Raw genomic sequence first — 17836 nt, 5'->3', positions numbered from 1 at the left:
CTCCATCAATTTCTCTTGGTCTAAACATTCCAGAGGGAGCATGGAGGGGACATGATCCCACTTATTTGCATCTCAGAGTTTTTGGTAGCAAGGCATACATGCATGTGCCTAAGGAACAGAGATCAAAGTTTGACTCGAAGACCAATCCATGTGTTTTTGTTGGGTATGGGGATAAAGAGTATGGTTATAGGCTCTACGATTTAGAAAAGAAAAAAGTAGTGAGAAGTAGAGATGCAGTATTCTTTGAGCACAAGAAAGGTGCAAATCTTCTTAGTACAAGGTACACTTCTACTTCAGAGTTATGTTTTGATACTACTAATTATTCTACTTCTACTTCTTCTGTTGTTCAGCCAACAAATGAGAATGTTGATGATGTTGGTGGGATACAACCTAATGATAATGTACCAGGTCATGTTGATGATGAAGATCTTGATGAGTCTTCATTTGATAAGTAAATTCATGAGAAAAATGCATATGAGGAAGTGATTCATGGAGAAGTTCATGAGCAGGAGGAATATTCCCCAAGTGGAGGATACTCAGGCTCAAAAGTCCACCAAAGTGCATAAGCCTTCAACAAGGTATCCAAACTCAGAGTTCATTCTAGTTAGTGAAGATGGAGAGCCAAAGAACTATCAAGAGATTTTGTCTCATGATAAAAAAGATCAATGGCTCGATGCGATGAAGAGGGAGATAAATTTCCTGGAAAAGAATGGAACCTATGAACTAGTGAAGCCTCCAAAGGGTAAGAAAGTATTGAAAAACATATGGATTTTCAAGTACAATAAGGATGGTGAGAAGGTAGTGAGGTACAAAGCCAGATTAGTGGTTAAGAGATGCAATCAGAAAAAGGGCATTGAATTTGATGAGATCTTCTCTCCAATGGTCAAAATTATTGGGGTTGATACCCTAAATCTCGTGGGTTTTGTAGTTTGTAATTGTAATGTACAAACAATTTTATTTATTTAATAAAATATGCGATATTTTATTCGACATTTAGCAACATTAACCCACAAAACCAATAAACTAACATCCAAGGTTATCTTTTGTAGCTTAAATATGTATGTGGAGACATATGGGTGGATCATGTTTAAGTGATAACCTAAATGGTCCATAGTAGATGGATAAGGCTGGATACCTTATCCTGGTGACACTACAAATATGACTCGCTTTGTAGATGTTACAATTGTTGTAAAGTACTACAAATGATCTGATTCTGATCATTCATGTGGAGATATGTGGGTACGGGTGTTCTATACAAAAAAGTTTGTATAAGATCGAACCACAAAATGAATAGTCTCATTATATAACATCATTAATAATAGAGACTTACATTTTACCATGATGACTATAAGTGACATGACTTGAATCTTTCCTATGAAGACCGTATTTTGATTTATATGGGTGAGGGTGACCAGAACACCGATACAATAAGCCTACCATTTTGGGGATTCGTCTAATTGGGGAGTTGGGAACATAGCTATACAAGACGGATTCACTCTTTCCCTAGTGTCGAGATAAGTAGAGAAATTTGCTCCCTTAAGGCTGATTCCGGGGCTTGAATAATGTGGCACCATATCCTCTTTGGGCCCGAGAGGGGTTTGATCATAGTTGGACTATGACTTATTGTTCATTAGAGGGATCAGTGGTACTTAAGAAGTTAGATGCAACTACAAGCGTAAAATGGTAATTTTAGCTCAGTTGTACTTACAAACAATTTGTAAAGGGTTATCACACTGTTGACTGGTTATATCCAATGGACATGGAAATATATTTGTAGTGTGAAGAGTGCAGTTTTCGGTCTTTAATGGAGCGATCAACAGTTAATAGATGTTGGATAATTTAATTAAAGGAGTTTAATTAATTATTCAAGTACCATTGAAGTTTCAGTCTACAGGTCCATAAGGTCACCTCTATAACTCAACTAGGATTATCATAATTAATTTTGGATTAATTTAAAATTTTCAAATTAATTGATGGAATTAATTATAAATGATATAAATAATTTAAATTAATTATATGTGATATAATTAATATGATGTATTTGATATATTATACTATAAAATTTATTTGAGAGGAAATAAATATTTGAATATGATTCAAATATCAATTATGTGAATTGGAATCATATAATTAAATTTAATATAAATTTGATTTATATTAAATATCATGAATGATTGAGAGGATTAAAAACTATAGGTTATATTGTATTTGATACAATATAAAAACTATAGGTTATGTGTTATATTTGATATAACATATAGTTATATATATAATAAATTATTTATTATACATATATATATTATTTATTAAATTAAATTTATTTTAATTTATTTTTAAAATTAAAGGGAGGGAGTTACGACTTTCTTCCCCTTAATTCTCTAAAAAACGTGGGGATGTGGGGATTTCTTTTTTACGGTCTATTCATTATTCTTCACAGAAGATATCACATAATCATACTTTGTGTGTGTTTTTTCTGGGTTTTCCTATAGAAATCTTCCCTGCAAAATCTCTTCGCGAATTCTTCCTCCCTCTTCCCAAAAATATCAGAGCCCACGGACTCCTGAGAATTCTCATACCCTACAGAGAATAGGAGGCTCTCTTTTGGTGGTGTCCAAATCTTTGGAATTACTGTACTTCTTGTTCGAGGAGATTTGGCGAGTTCGTGACCGGATCGAGAATGAGTTTCGTGAAAACTTTTGGCTTCAAGAGTAAGTAATTGTTTATAACCCTAACCATTATTTCTCTAAAAGCATACTGTAAATTTTGTATAATGTATATTTTGTTCTCTGTAATTTTAATTTTGTGAAAATTGGGAACTGGAATCGACCCTGCTTCCGTAATGGACCTTACGGTTCCTTAAAAAATGAAATCTATCACTACTACAAAATTCAGTATACACTACACTTTAGTTTAGAGATAATACCGTGTTTTTTAAAAAAAAACCATAGTCTAATATTGTTTATATTTAACTAACCATAGTCTAAAATAAATACAATCATTTTGAGACTACGTTTAATAAAAACCATGGTCTAAAAGCATGGTATGAACTACGGGTTCTAAAAACCATGGTCTAAAAGTAGAGTATGGACTACGGGTTTTGAAAACTGTAGTATCAATGTTATCTTTATACAACGGTCACTAAAACCCCTGGTCCAAGATCCTAGTGCATACCACATATATATAAAATCATGGTCTAAAGTATATTATGAACTACGGGTTTTGAAACCCGTGGTCTAAAAGCATAGCGTTGATTGTGAGGTTTAAAAACTATAGTGTAACTTTTATCTTTACACCACGTTAAATAAAACTTATGATCTAAGATTCTAGTACATACCATATGTATATAAAACCATGGTCTCAAAGCATATTATGGACTACAAGTTTAAAAACTATGGTCTAAAAACATAGTATAGACTATGGGTTTTAAAAACTATAGTATCAATGTTATGTTTATACCATGGTCAATAAAATCCATGGTCTAAGATCCTAGTATAGACCACATGTATATAAAACCATGGTCTAAAGGTATATTATGGACTACGGGTTTTAATAGTCGTGGTCTAAAAGATTTTTTAGTTTTAAAAACTATAATATAACTTTTATCTTTACACCACCTTAAATAAAACTCATGGTCCAAGATTCTAGTACAGACCATATGTATATAAAACCATGGTCTCAAAGCATATTATGAACTATGTGTTTTAAAAACCATGGTTTAAAAATATAGTATGGACTACGAGTTTTAAAAACTATAGTATCAAATCAATGTTATCTTTATACCATGATCAATAAAATCCATGGTTCAAGATCCTAGTATAGACCACATGTATATAAAACCATGGTCTAAAAGCTATCATATTATAGACTACGAGTTAGCCGTGGTCTAAAAGCTATGCCTTTTAAAAACTATAGTATAACTTTTATCTTTACACCATCTTAAATAAAACGCATGGTCCAAGATCCTAGTATAGACCACATGTATATAAAACTGTGGTCTCAAAGCTATTATGCACTACAGATTTTAATAGTCGTAGTCTAAAAGATATGAGTTTTAAAACTAGTATAACTTTTCTCTTTACATCACCTTAAATAAAACTCATGGTCCAAGATTCTAGTACATACCATATGTATATACAACCATGGTCTCAAAGCATATTATGGACTACATGTTTTAAAAACCATGGTTTAAAAGCATAGTATAGACTAAGGGTTTTAAAAAATATAGTATCAATGTTATCTTTACACCATGGTCACTAAAACACATGGTCCAAGATCCTAATACATACCACATATATATAAAACCATGGTCTAAAAGCATATTATGGACTAGGTGTTTTAAAAATCGTGGTAACAATATATGTAATTCTTTCAAGTTGCTTTCGAGTTAGAAAGTAATAAAAATCACATTTCAAAGGTTTTGAGGTGGCTTGCACATGGTCCTCATGTTGAAGTAACTACATATGAAAGTTATACGATTAATGGAGTTCACTATCATACAAAGAGTAGAGAAGATATGCACTCTGTTCAAAATAACGGAGTTATGTTAGTGGCTAGAACGATGCAAATATCTAGTGCTAAAAATAAGAATCTGATTACCTCTGATATGTCATTTTATGGGATTATAAAGGAGATTTGGTAGTTAAATTATAATATGTTTCCTATTCCAATGTTTTTGTGTGATTGAGTTGAGAGTAAAAATGGTGTAAAAGTCAATGATCTTGGATTTACCTTGGTTAATCTTAATCGAATTTGTCATAAGTGTGATACTTTTATCGTGGCTACCCAAGCTAAACAATTTTTTTTTTTTATGCAGAAGATCCTATTGATTCAGAATGATCTGTAGTACTTGGAACTTCATCAAGGAATATGATGATTTTGATAACGATGATAAATCAAAAGAAATAATACTACTTACAAATGAATTTTCAAATTCTATGCCTTCTGTTATTGATTCATTTGATGATGTTGAGATGTCATATCTTCGAACTGATTGTAATGGAATGTGGATTATGAATAATGATTTAAATGAAGGTACTTAACTATTATATATATATATATATATCTTATGCATTATTGTATAATGTACTAATGTTTTTTTTTTTTCATTTTCTTATGTTTCTAATTTCGTAGATCATTATGGCGCAAACTAATGATGATAGTGATAACGTTCCTTTATCACCTCAGTCTAATGATGTGCCTTCAAAAAGAAAACGAGAGGACCAACTTTTATGCACAAGTTGATTCCTATTCGTTCAACTAGTGAACGTTTAGTTGTTCAATCTAATGCTAAAGAACAACTCATGGAGAAAATGTAACACAAATGCAAAGTCAAACAGGGTCTTTTGTACGTAATCACATCCCTATTACATTTAAAGATTGGCATTGTGTTCCGCTTGAATTGAAGAATAAAGTTTTTTAGTTGATTCAAGTAATATAATTTCATATTAAGATAAATAAATATTAAATCTTGAACACTCAACATTAAGATAAATAAGTATTAAATCTTGAACACTCAACATTTCAGATTAAGATAAATAAATACTATATCTTAAATAATTTCATATTAAGATAATTTAAATTGGATTATCTCAGTCACAATAATTTAATTTTAGTCTCAATACTCAACATAACACCCAAATAATTTAAGAAAATTAAATTAAATTTTATCTAAAATTTTGGAATGTTACACTTTGTATGACTGATTAGGGTTCTTTTTCCCCCAATTTTATCATAATAAGAAAAATTGACAATGGTGGACTCCTCACAAGTCCGTGGTTTATACTCTTCATATCAAATGAGTTTTCTACGTATAAATTGTGTGCTCTTTGTTTTTAGTCTTCCATAATTTTGTGGTTTATTGCTGTCCATTATTGGTTGATTGCTTAATGAGTGGTGTTTTGAAGAACAATTATTTGGTTTATTGTTTTGGAGAAAATTTTATTGGGTGGTTGTTATATTGTTTGGATCCTATCAATAAGGATACGGAAAAAAAAAAAAAAGTTGAAATGAAATTTAGAAAAAAAATCCTATTTCTTCCAAATCTAAAAGATTCAAGCTATGTTTGTAATTTCACTAATTGATTTAGCCACCCATACAATTTCTCATAAATATACTTTATACTAATATTTTAAATATAATGATTTAATTGATAAAAATGAAAACAATCACTTCAATTTTATTTTTTTTGGTTACCTGACACCTTTTTATTAGGGGCAACTTGGATTGCACAAAATATGGGTTACATCCAAATTTTTTTCATTTTTATTTCAATAAGGCTAATCGTCCAAACGAAAAAAGTTGAGTATATAATCGTTAAGTTAAAATTTTATAGATTAGACTTATTTACAATGGGATTACGTTTAGTGTTATAATTATTTGATAATATATTTTATTTTATGTATTTTTAGCATAATTAACATGGATTGTTTAGAAATTTTGAACACCTAACATAAAGACAAAGAAGACAGATTAATTTTGTGGATAATATTTTTTTGTATTATTATTATTATTTGATAAAAAAGGAAAAGGTAAAAATTGAAAGTTGAATTTTTAAAATATTATCGAAAGATAAATAACGTACCATAAATAGTTTCTTTATTAAATATTTAATAACATTCGATTTTTTATTCTTCAATTTGGACAATTAGTTAATAAATATAGTTCAACTGAACATGTACTAACCAAAACGTTAAAAGTTCGAATCATCAATTTGTATAATTAATTAAAAAAATAAATGGTAATTGTTTTAAGGAAAAAAAAAAAGGAAAGAAACAACTTAGGGCAATTTAATGGGCTGGGAAAATAATGGGCCGAAAGGCGTGTTGTACTTGAAGCCTCAAAGCCTGTAGGGCATATCTTAGCCATGTAATAGACTGATTGTTATTACGACAGTTCCGACGCTCCATTATTTTCGCCGCCACTGAACGGTGGGGCTGGCGACGGTATCGGTAGTTTCCGACGGAACTGAACTGGGCCGCGGGGGAAAATCAATGGCTGTGAATCCTTCAGTGGCGAGTTCAACTTCATCTTGACGACAGTGGACGTGCTTCCTCCGCAGTTCGCTTCTTCTCTCTTGTTGCTGTCGAGTTCCAATTGCACGAGAGAGATTACCAAGGTTCCAACTTCCAGTGTTGAGAGCAGAATGCGAACTGCAAAGGTTTGGAGAAGTTGTATGGCATAGTGCTTTGTGTTCTTTGATTCCTATATCCTCTGCGCTCTCTTTTGAGAAACTTGGGAGGTAAGATACTGTTGTTGATAACTAGGTTGTCATATTCTCTGACTTATATTTCTTGTTTGTTATATTTGAATGAATTAGGGTTTTTATTTTGCTTCACACCATTTAACCCTCTTAATGAACATGTATATTGGTGTATTTAGAGATTTACTTAGTTGGATTTCTCTTCGTTTTGTTTTGCTTGCAGATATTAGGATATTTCATGAACTAGGTTTTCAGCATTCTATGGTTTTTAGCTTCATTTTTCTGAGGGGAAGTTGTGTTTTTAGACGAGGTTTCCATAAGGGTAAGAAGCTTTTAAGTCAAAGCACTGAGGATATCATTTGTAAAGCAATTTGTGTTAATTTAAAACAGAGAAGATGGAAGTTTTTAGAGCAAGTATCACCTAGTCTCACGAGTTCGTTGATCTGTCGTGTTGTTCGCGAGTTTCGTAGCTCTCCACAGTTAGCTTTAGAATTCTACAACTGGGTTGAGGCGAGAGACAACTTTTCGCACTCATTAGAATCTTGTTGTACCTTAGTTCACGTGTTAGTCAATTCCAGAAATTTTAATGATGCCTTGTCTGTCATGGAGAGTTTAATGCTTAAAAATGGTAAGCCGCCATTGGAGGTTCTGGGAGGGTTGATTGATTGTTACAAAATTTGTAATTCAAATCCTGCAGTCTTTGATGCTCTGGTGAGGACTTGCACTCAGTTAGGGAGGCTGGAAGGTGCATATGACGTAATAAAAAAGTTGAGAAATGAAGGTTTTTGGGTTTCGATTCATGCTTGGAATAACTTCTTAAATCAACTTTTAAAGTTGGACGAGACTGATAAGTTTTGGAACATGTATAAGGAAATGGTTGCCAGTGGTTACAGTGAAAATGTGAATACTTTTAATTTGATTATTTATGCTTTATGCAAGGAATGCAAATTACTAGAAGCAATTTTTGTAGTTTATTTGATGCTGCAAATTGAAATTTGGCCTAATGTTGTCACTTTTAATATGATCATTGATAAAGCAAGTAAAATGGGTGACATGGGTCTTGCTCTAAAGCTAGCAAGGAACATTGGGGTAATTTCAGGAAGAAGTGTATCACCTAATATAGTTACGTATAATTGTATCATTAATGGATTCTGCAAGATAAGAAGGTTAGAGTCTGCAAAAAATGTTCTTGGTGAAATGATTAAGCTGGGAATAGATTTCAATGTGAGAACATATGCCATTTTGATTGACGGGTATGCTAGAAAAGGGAGTTTGGATGTGGCATTTAGGTTGTGTGATGAAATGGTTCAAATGGGCTTGATTCCAGACACTGTTGTATATAACTCTATCATCTACTGGCTTTACATGGAAGGAGAATTAGAAGAAGCTTCGTTTTTATTATCTGACATGATTAATAGGCATGTCCTCCCGGATGAGGTTACCTTCTCAATCCTTACAAAGGGTCTTTGTCTAAATGGACATCTCAATAAAGCTTTAAGAGTTCATGACCACATTCTCGGAAGAAACCTTGTAAAAGATGCTTTTACTCATAATATTCTCATCAACTATATGTTACAGAGCCAAAAGGTAGCAGGTGCCAAGCAACTACTGAGCAGTATGATTGTTCGTGGTATCAAACCTGACATGGTTACTTATGGCACTCTGGTTGATGGGCATTGTAAGGAAGGAAAAATCGAAGCTGCAGTTAAGATTTACGACAAAACAATAAAGGCAGATGGAAAATGTGACTTGGTTATATATAATTCTATTTTAGATGGTTTGTGCAAGCAAGGTTCAATCGATGCTGCCAAACTCTTGGTAGACAAATTACAGCAAAACGGTTTCCTCGATACGGTTACCTATAACACATTACTACACGGATACTGCATCAATGGGAAGGTTGAGAAGGCTTTTGCACTGTTTCTAGAGATGATTAACGTGGGGAGTTTGGTGAACATAGTTACTTACAACATAATGATTAACTTTCTGTGCAAGATGGGATTGATTCATCAAGCCATGGAACTGATGAGAGCAATGATTAGCCAGGGGATAGTTCCTGACCTTATAACATACACGACTCTCATCACCAATTTTGTTAAGAGTTGTGGCTCTGAAGATGTAATTGAGTTACATGATTATATGGTACTTAAAGGAGCCGTTCCTGATAGGCAAACATACCAGTCTCTTGTGAGCCCCTGCCTTCAAGAAAACGTTGAAGGGTAGCCGCATAGCACAACTGGCACATACCTTCAGATTGCAGGAGTAGGATGAAGGATTCCAGCAAAGACGTCTCACATTCTCAATCGAACAGGAAATTTTACATTTGCTGCTCCAGTATTGTATCATATAACCAATGCAAGTGTTTTACCCCTAATTTTTTTCTTATAATTTTTTGTTGAAATAGGTAGTCTTATCCAATGTTGTTAAATCGATCAAATGTAAGCTATTACTTGTAAATTTAATTTTGGCACTTGTAAATTCTTGTCTTTTCAAGTAGTAAATTTACATTTCTGGTTCTAATTATTCAATAATTCTTGCCTTCTTGGATTATGGTCTCCAATTTCCCAGAAATCATCCAACTTTCGCTGTAATTCTTCTTTAGTTTTACTGTTTCTCATACCTTCTCTCAGGTCTAATTCCAGGATTTAAAAGGATCGGCAAGATTTGCTTAGAGAATATTCGCAATAACTAGAAAAATGGTAGAAAACTCAAAAACCTGTATCCACATTTAGTCCACCATGACAGATAAAATGACGGGCCCACCTTAAATGAATCAAGAACTTGCCTCTGGCCATCTCAACTGTCGAAATCATTATCCTTAAGCCTCATCCTCTCTCAGTGTTTTACTCCACTCATTTCTCACTCCTTTCTTGCGAACGAGAGCCACCCTCGCCAATGAATGAAGATAAGACTTTACCCCAAGAATAACCTGAACCCCTTCTTTGCAGCCTCTCTTCACCGCCAAACTAGAGCTCACCTCCCTCCTCGGCTGCTAAACCATGTCTTGTTCAAATCTGACTATGTGGGTGTCTTCAAAACCCACTGTTTCTGATGCATCTTCCCTTTCTTTCCGCTCATTTTTGAGCCCTTTCCAGCTCCCTTCCCAGAATTCAAGCCCTGCTCGATCATGGTCGGTTTCTCCAATCCATTGCGGTCTTCGGGAGCTTCGAGATCGTATCGATTCGGTGAAGAACACCCAGAAGATCACTGAAGCTATGAAGCTTGTTGCTGCTGCCAAAGTCCGCAGAGCTCAAGAAGCAGTTGTTAATGGAAGACCCTTCTCAGAAGCTTTGGTTGAAGTCCTTTACAACATCAATGAGCAACTTCAAACAGAAGATGTTGATGTTCCTTTAACCAAAGTAAGACCTGTTAAGAAAGTTGCATTAGTTGTTGTCACGGGTGATAGAGGTCTTTGTGGTGGTTTCAACAATACCATCATTAAGAAAGCTGAAGCCAGAATATCAGAATTGAAGGCACTTGGTCTTGATTACACTGTCATTAGTGTTGGCAAGAAGGGTAATTCCTATTTCCTTCGCCGACCTTACATCCCGGTCGATAAGTTCCTTGAAGGTGGCACTCTTCCCACAGCTAAAGAAGCTCAAGCAATAGCTGATGATGTTTTTTCACTCTTTGTTAGCGAAGAAGTTGATAAAGTAGAGCTTTTGTACACGAAATTCGTGTCGTTGATAAAATCCGATCCTGTAATTCACACTCTTCTTCCACTCTCACCCAAGGGTGAGATCTGTGATATAAATGGAGTATGTGTAGATGCTGCAGAAGATGAGTTTTTCAGGTTGACAACAAAGGAAGGGAAATTGACAGTGGAAAGGGATTCAGTGAGGACAAGCACATCAGATTTTTCACCAATTTTGGAGTTTGAGCAAGACCCAGTTCAGATCTTGGATGCTTTATTGCCTTTGTATTTGAACAGCCAGATTTTGAGGGCATTGCAAGAGTCATTGGCTAGTGAACTTGCAGCTAGAATGAGTGCTATGAGTAATGCAACTGATAATGCTTCTGAGCTGAAGAGAACTCTGTCTATTGTATATAATAGACAGCGCCAAGCTAAGATTACTGGAGAAATCTTGGAGATTGTTGCTGGTGCTAATGCCTTGACTTAATTTGATGTTTGTGTATATCTCCTCCCATGTTTGCTTGCTTTTTCCTCTTCCTTCCCCTTACATACATCCCATGTTTCTATATTCAATGATCTCATTCAAATTATGCAGTTTCTATAGAATATATGCAAATTGTAAGTCTTTCATGTTCTGCTTCTTCACTTCTGGCTAAGTTTATATTCCCTTGGAACTGTTGACTTTTAAATGATTCTCATAATCATTTAGTTTTATAAACATACGTCTACCTGTTAGTTTCTTTGTTTGATTATTTACTTGTTACTCGTGGCTTTAAAATTCAAGCCACATTTTGAAACTAAAAAATGTAGTTTGGTTATGAATTCCAGTGTACTTTATTATGAAGGATGAAAACTATTGTAAAGATTTATCAAAAGACAAGCACAATTTACAAACATCAAAAACTAAAAATCGAGCCCCCGTTTGATAACTAGTTTATGGATTTTGGTTTTTGAAGATTAAACCTATTTTCTCCTCATTTCTTACAATAATTTGCATCCTTTTTAAATACAATTGTTGAATTCTTAACCAAATTCTTAAAAAAACTTTTTAAAAGCTATTTTTTGTAGTTTTCATATTTTGATTTGGTTTTTTAAACCATTGGTAATAGATAACAAAGGAAGAAATTTGGAGAGGGAAGAAGTGTTTATAGTTTTGATTTTTTTTTTTTTTTTTTTAAAAAAAAAGTCAAATAGTTACCAAACGGACTCTGAATTATTATCAAATGAGCCTATATTATCTTGATTTTATTAAGTCTTCTTGTGTTTTAGTATTTATTCTTTCGAATGGTTTGTACTTTTCTTTTTTTTATAAGTTCAACGTATACATGAATAAAGATATGAGTTTTTTCATTTCTTAATTGCATGTGTTTTAACTAGTTGAGTTATGCCTAGGTTGACAACTATTTGATATAGTATTTTCTCAATTTTTTTTTTCAGGTAAAATGTAAAATTTGGGTTTTGTTGTGTGTCTTCAAAAAGGAATTTTGGATTATTATTTTAGGCAAGTCTAAAAGCAAAGAGCCTAAATATGTTAATTGCAATACAAAAATACAATAACAGCGACTGCGATATTATGTTATAGAAGTTTAATACCAAAATATGATACGCACAAAAGTTTAGCAAATGGAAGAAGGTTTATATTTAAAGTAATTGAGGCTAAATTATATTTATAAAATGAGCTTTTGTTTTAAATGTAAAATTTCGATAATCATGTAAAGTTTGACTTGTATGCTTAATTGACAATTATGAATTTGAATAAGTTTTTAAATTATTATTTTTATGAAATGTCTGAGAACCCATGCAAATAATGTTTCGAGGCAAAATCAATATTACTCTGGTTGGGGTTTGTACCATAAACTCATGGTGGTAAATATATAAACAAATTATTGATAATTAATAAAATAATTTGTTCTTTTATTATGTTGCATAATTCAAGTGAGGGTTCGTCCTTTTATTTGTTCAGGTGTATTTGTTCGGGTGAAAGTGGCTCGAGTCATCGACTCAATAGATCTATCATCTTTGGGATTTGATCGGGTGGGAAACTGGGAACATAACTTCACAAGGTGGAATTCCCTCTTTTTGGTTAAGGTAAGTAGATTAGTAGTTTCCTTAAATGCTGACTTCGAGACTTAAACAATAGTGTCTTACCCTCTCACTGATCCGAGAGGGATTTAGTTTATGATTGGACCATAAAAAAATTATTCACTAGTGGATTTGTGGTACTTTAAGAATAAAGAGGTAATTATAGGGGTAAACAAACATTTAACCCAGCTGTAACTACGGACAACTCGTGAAAGATTTACTTATGTGTAATGGTTATATTTATGGGCGTAACACGTTTTACAATACATAAGAGTGCAACTATGGGTAGGGGTATTCACCATTCGGTTTGAGACTCAAACCAAACCGAACCGTAAATTTTAAAAAGTGTAATTTCTAAAATGGAACCGAGTTGAACCGCATATAAGTAGTTCGGTTTGGTTTGGTTTCCAGTTTTTTTTTTTTTTTTTTGTATGTTTTCATATTTTCTAAATTTCTAAGATTTGAAACAATGTATTTAAAAATATAGTTTTGACGGTTAATTTTGAAATTTAAAAACAATAAAAATTAAAATATTTAAAGTTTAATAATAATAATTACAATTAATCATTATTTGCCATTACTAGTCTAGATTACTAATAACTAGTTTAGCAATAAACTTAAAAATTATTCTAAAGTCCAAAAATATAAATACTACAAACATAAAAAATTTATCATCATGCAAAACATCATTAGCTACTCTATTTTTCAAATATTTATATATATATATATCAATTTTATAACTTTAAAATGTTATAATTTAAACATGAAATAGTTTCATTCTTTTCATTTATCAGGTTTTATTAGGTAGAATATATATAATTTCTATAAAATACTAAAACACATATATATATATATATATATATATAAATAAAGAAAGAAAGTAGATAATATTTCTAGAAATGTATATCAATATTAAAATGAAATGTAAATACAATTAAGAAATTTTTTAATAACATAGTGAAAAAGTGAAAATTATCTTAATATTTAGAATTTGAATATCCTTTCTACTAATATCTTATCTTCCAATAAAAGGGAATCGAATTATTAGTTTATTTATATAATAAATAAATCTAAGACTAGAATGAGAATTAATATTAAAACTAATTTATTATTTATTATTAATAAATAATAGTTATTATATTAACTATAAGTTGTTGGTTTTTGGGGCCTTAACCTCAAATTAATTAATTTTAGTTAATTAATATTTTGATGATAACAACTTTTATTTATTGATAATTTGAGTTTTAAAATATTTATTGAGTTCGGAACAATGATTCCAACGCAATTTGAATCGCCCAAATTGGAGCTCAAACGAAGAAGATGTAGGCTAAACAAACTTAATAAAAAAATTCCGAGCTGATGACGTGACATAAGTTTTCTCCAAAGTGAACCAACTAAAAGGTGCCTCTTGGAGCAATGGAGGAGCAACACGTGGTGGACTTTTGATTATTGGATTGGTTTTTAAAAAAATGAATTTAAAAGGAAAACGTAATTAATGTTATTTTATCTTTGTGTCTAATAGCTAGTTTTGAACACATTATGAGTTTTATTTTTTTGTTAGATTTTTAAAAATAGAAAATGAATTTAAAAAAGAAAAATAATTTAATATTATATTTTGTTTGTGTCTAACGGCTAGTTTAATTTAAAATCCCTACTAACAATTTTTCCTTTTTATATAAACTCATCTTCTCCTCCAAAATCACAACAATAATTTTTATTATTTCCAATCCTCCATAACTCATTAAACCACCATTGTTGCTCTCTCTCCAATCTTCAATTTCTTCTTGAGAGAAGTATTTTATGTTGTGAGGATTGATTCATTGAGTGCTAAATTTGTAAATCCACTCTTTTAGAGAGTTTGTCGAGTGTGCTATTTATTTTTCTAAACTATTGTAAGGGTTGCTCTTCCAGAAAAAGAACCATTCTAACGTGATTCTCAATTGTGAAAAAGATCGGGTTTGTTCTTGCGTCCGAAAAAAAAAGTTGTATGATTTGACTCTAAGCCGTAGAAAGAGTCAAGTTCGTAGTGACATATCTAAGAGAAGTTTGAGAAGTGGATGTAGGCCGATTGTGTCGAACCACTATAAAATTCTCGGTGTCAATTTTTCTATCTCTCTCCTATTTATTTTTGTAATTAATTTGTTATTATATTTTATTGCTTGAAATTAATTGTAATTTTTGTTCTTGAAATTAACTGCTCATATTCGATTATTTTGATTGGTTGTTCTTAAATTTCTATATCAATTACCAATCTTGTTATTAGAATCGAACTAAGTGCTTTAAAGTAGTACTATTAACTTCTTAATTATTTTGGGTTGAATTTATTTGCGTGAATTTATTGTTTAAATTACTTATTAACAAAAAAAAATGTTAATTTGTTTATTTGGACCCACATTAGTAGAAAGTTTAAAATTATTTTGATTAAATCCTATTCACCCTCGGGTTGCTATATTAATCCTGCATAAGCGTCTCTTATTCAAATCATTCAAAATACCTTTCTTGACATGATATAGAAATTTCAAACTAAAAAAATATATAGAAAAAAATTGCGTCCAATAGGATTTGAACCTATACCAAAGGTTTAAAAGACCTCTGTCCTATCTATCTACCACATCGGGATTCACAACCAAATGTGTCTTTATTCCAACCACCACGAAAGCTCCATATAGATGGTAGGTCGGTTCACTTGAAGAGAATCTTTTCTATGATCAGACTTGACCATGTCGTACATTGTTCGAGTTAATGTCCTAAATCGAGTGTATTTTGTAGTTTTTAAAGACAAATTATATATCTAATAAAATAAGAGGTATTTTATTAATGTTTAGACTATATTAAATCAATCCAATAAAATAAGATCCAATATTATTTTACGAAACTTAAACATAGTGACATACAGATGGATCACGTTTAAGTGATAATCTAAACGGTTTGTAGTAGATGAATAAGAATGTGTACCTTATCCTAGTGACACTACGAATACAGTCTGTTTTCTAGATGTTACAATTGTTGTAAAGTGCTACAAATGATCTAATCTTGACCGTTCATGTGGAGACATGCAAGTAGAGGTGTTCTATACAAAGAGTTTGTATAAGACTAGACCACGAAATGAATAGTCTCTCTATATAACACTGTTGCTAGAAGAGACTTACAATTCACAAGGATGACCATATTGTTGGGATTGATGTCCTAATTATCTCGGAGTCTCGTAGTTTATAAACTTCACATTGTTATTAATAAAATAAGAGTTATTTTATTTGCATTTACTCATATCCAATAAACAAAGATTCGTGGTTATTGTATGTAAACTTAAGCATGCATATGAGATATACAAGTGGATCATGCCTTAAGTAATAACCTAAAAGATCTGTAGTATAAGGATAAAGGAGGGATACCTTATCCTAATGACACTACTGATACGACCCATTTTGTAGAGGTTTACAAGTGTTATGAACTACTACAGATGGTCTGATCCTGACCATTCATGTGGAGACATGCGAGCAGGGTGTCTTATACAAAGAGTTTGTATAAAACTGGACCACGAGATGATTAGCCTCTTTATATAACGTCGTTGATACTTGAGACTTACATCTCATTTAGACGACCATAGGTGACATGACCTTAATTCTTAGTGTTTTGGGAACTCCTACCTATGAGGGCGGTCCTTTGATTAGTATGGGTGAGAGTGGCCAGATTGTCAACTCAACAAACCTACCTTTTTAAGGATTTGTCTGATTAGGGAGTTGGAAACTCAGTTACACAAGACAAAATTCACTCCTTCCCCGAAGCAGGGGTAAGTAAATAGATTGCTCCCTTAAGGGTTGGGTCTTGAACATAGTGGCAACATCCTCTCTTTGGAAGAGAGGACACAGTCATAGTAGGACTATGACTTATTGTTCATTAGAGGAATCAGTGGTACTTAAAGAGTTAGATGTAACTACAGGGGCAAAACGGTAAATTGACCTAGCTGTACTTACGAGCAATTTGTGAAGAGTTATTGCACTGTTGATTGGTTGATATAGACACAGAAATATATCTATAGTGAGAAGAGTGTATCTATCGGTCTTTAGTGGAGTGTCCGCCAGTTAACAGCTGGTGGATCTCGTGACTAAAGAGTTTAGTCAGTTATTCACATACCGATGGAGCTTCAAGCTACAGGTCCATAAGGTCCCCTTGGTAGCTCAATGGATTCCAGTTGAGAATCAGTTCTTGGGGTTAGTTTGAAGTGTTCAAATTAACAAGAGAAAATTCAATTATATATGATATAATTGGTGTGATGTATAAGATACATCAAGTGGAGGAATTAATGTAAATATGATTTACATTAAGTACCATAAAAAAGAAAAAGAACTATGGTTTGTATGTTTCATGAGATGAAATATTAAAACTATAGGTTATAAATATAATATGGTAAGTTGGTTATCATATTTATTTATAATAAATTAATTATATGATAATTAATTTCTTTTTCTCTAATAACCGATTGAGTAGGAGGTTATTGGTAGTTTTATGATAACCGTGAGATAAAAGGAAAATTTGTTTTCCTAAAATTAGAGCTACTTCATTCGAAAAGAACTCACGAATTAAGCTATCAAGTGAAAGAGTTTCATTAAGCGATAGCTATGTAGAGACTAAATGATCGTGCAACTTTGACTATACGATAGTCGTTCAGCTAATCGTAGCTAAACGATCGAGTGGCTAAGTCTATACGATAGGCTGCCTTTACTAAACGATCGAGCACATCGTCTATACAATAGACCAGTTGCTTATCTCCCGCTTGCTCGATCGTCTACACGATCGTAGACCTCTAGTCTTTTCCTCAAGCCAAGATCATACAAAGCCCACAACTCCTAGATTCTCACACTGAGAATACCAAGGTAACCATTGTGGTAGTGTCCTTATTCAGTTCGTGGATCGAGTTAGAC

At 32.4% G+C, this 17836-nt stretch overlaps 2 protein-coding genes across 2 annotated transcripts; both read left to right on the top strand.

The window, feature by feature from the left end:
* The first annotated feature begins 6852 nt into the window (after window positions 1-6852).
* LOC120082848 (pentatricopeptide repeat-containing protein At1g11710, mitochondrial) lies at window positions 6853-9726 on the top strand. Its single transcript, XM_039038187.1, has 2 exons — window positions 6853-7237; window positions 7422-9726. The coding sequence occupies exon 2, from the start codon at window positions 7460-7462 to the stop codon at window positions 9419-9421; it is 1962 nt and encodes a 653-aa protein (XP_038894115.1). The 5' UTR covers window positions 6853-7237; window positions 7422-7459; the 3' UTR covers window positions 9422-9726.
* A 321-nt stretch (window positions 9727-10047) lies between these two features.
* LOC120082849 (ATP synthase gamma chain, chloroplastic) lies at window positions 10048-11477 on the top strand. The gene has a single exon (XM_039038188.1). It carries the CDS (start codon window positions 10198-10200, stop codon window positions 11317-11319), a length of 1122 nt encoding a protein of 373 aa, XP_038894116.1. The 5' UTR covers window positions 10048-10197; the 3' UTR covers window positions 11320-11477.
* The last annotated feature ends 6359 nt before the right edge of the window (window positions 11478-17836 follow it).

Source organism: Benincasa hispida, chromosome 8, assembly GCF_009727055.1.
Source record: "Benincasa hispida cultivar B227 chromosome 8, ASM972705v1, whole genome shotgun sequence".
Taxonomy (NCBI): Eukaryota; Viridiplantae; Streptophyta; class Magnoliopsida; order Cucurbitales; family Cucurbitaceae; genus Benincasa; species Benincasa hispida.
Note: the sequence above shows the minus strand (reverse complement) of the source record. Positions and strands in the feature narration are given on the sequence as shown.

Excerpts from the sequence above, each read along its gene's own strand:
- LOC120082848 (XM_039038187.1), top strand. The coding sequence starts at position 7,460 with ATGGTTTTTAGCTTCATTTTTCTGAGGGGAAGTTGTGTTTTTAGACGA.
- LOC120082849 (XM_039038188.1), top strand. The coding sequence starts at position 10,198 with ATGTCTTGTTCAAATCTGACTATGTGGGTGTCTTCAAAACCCACTGTT.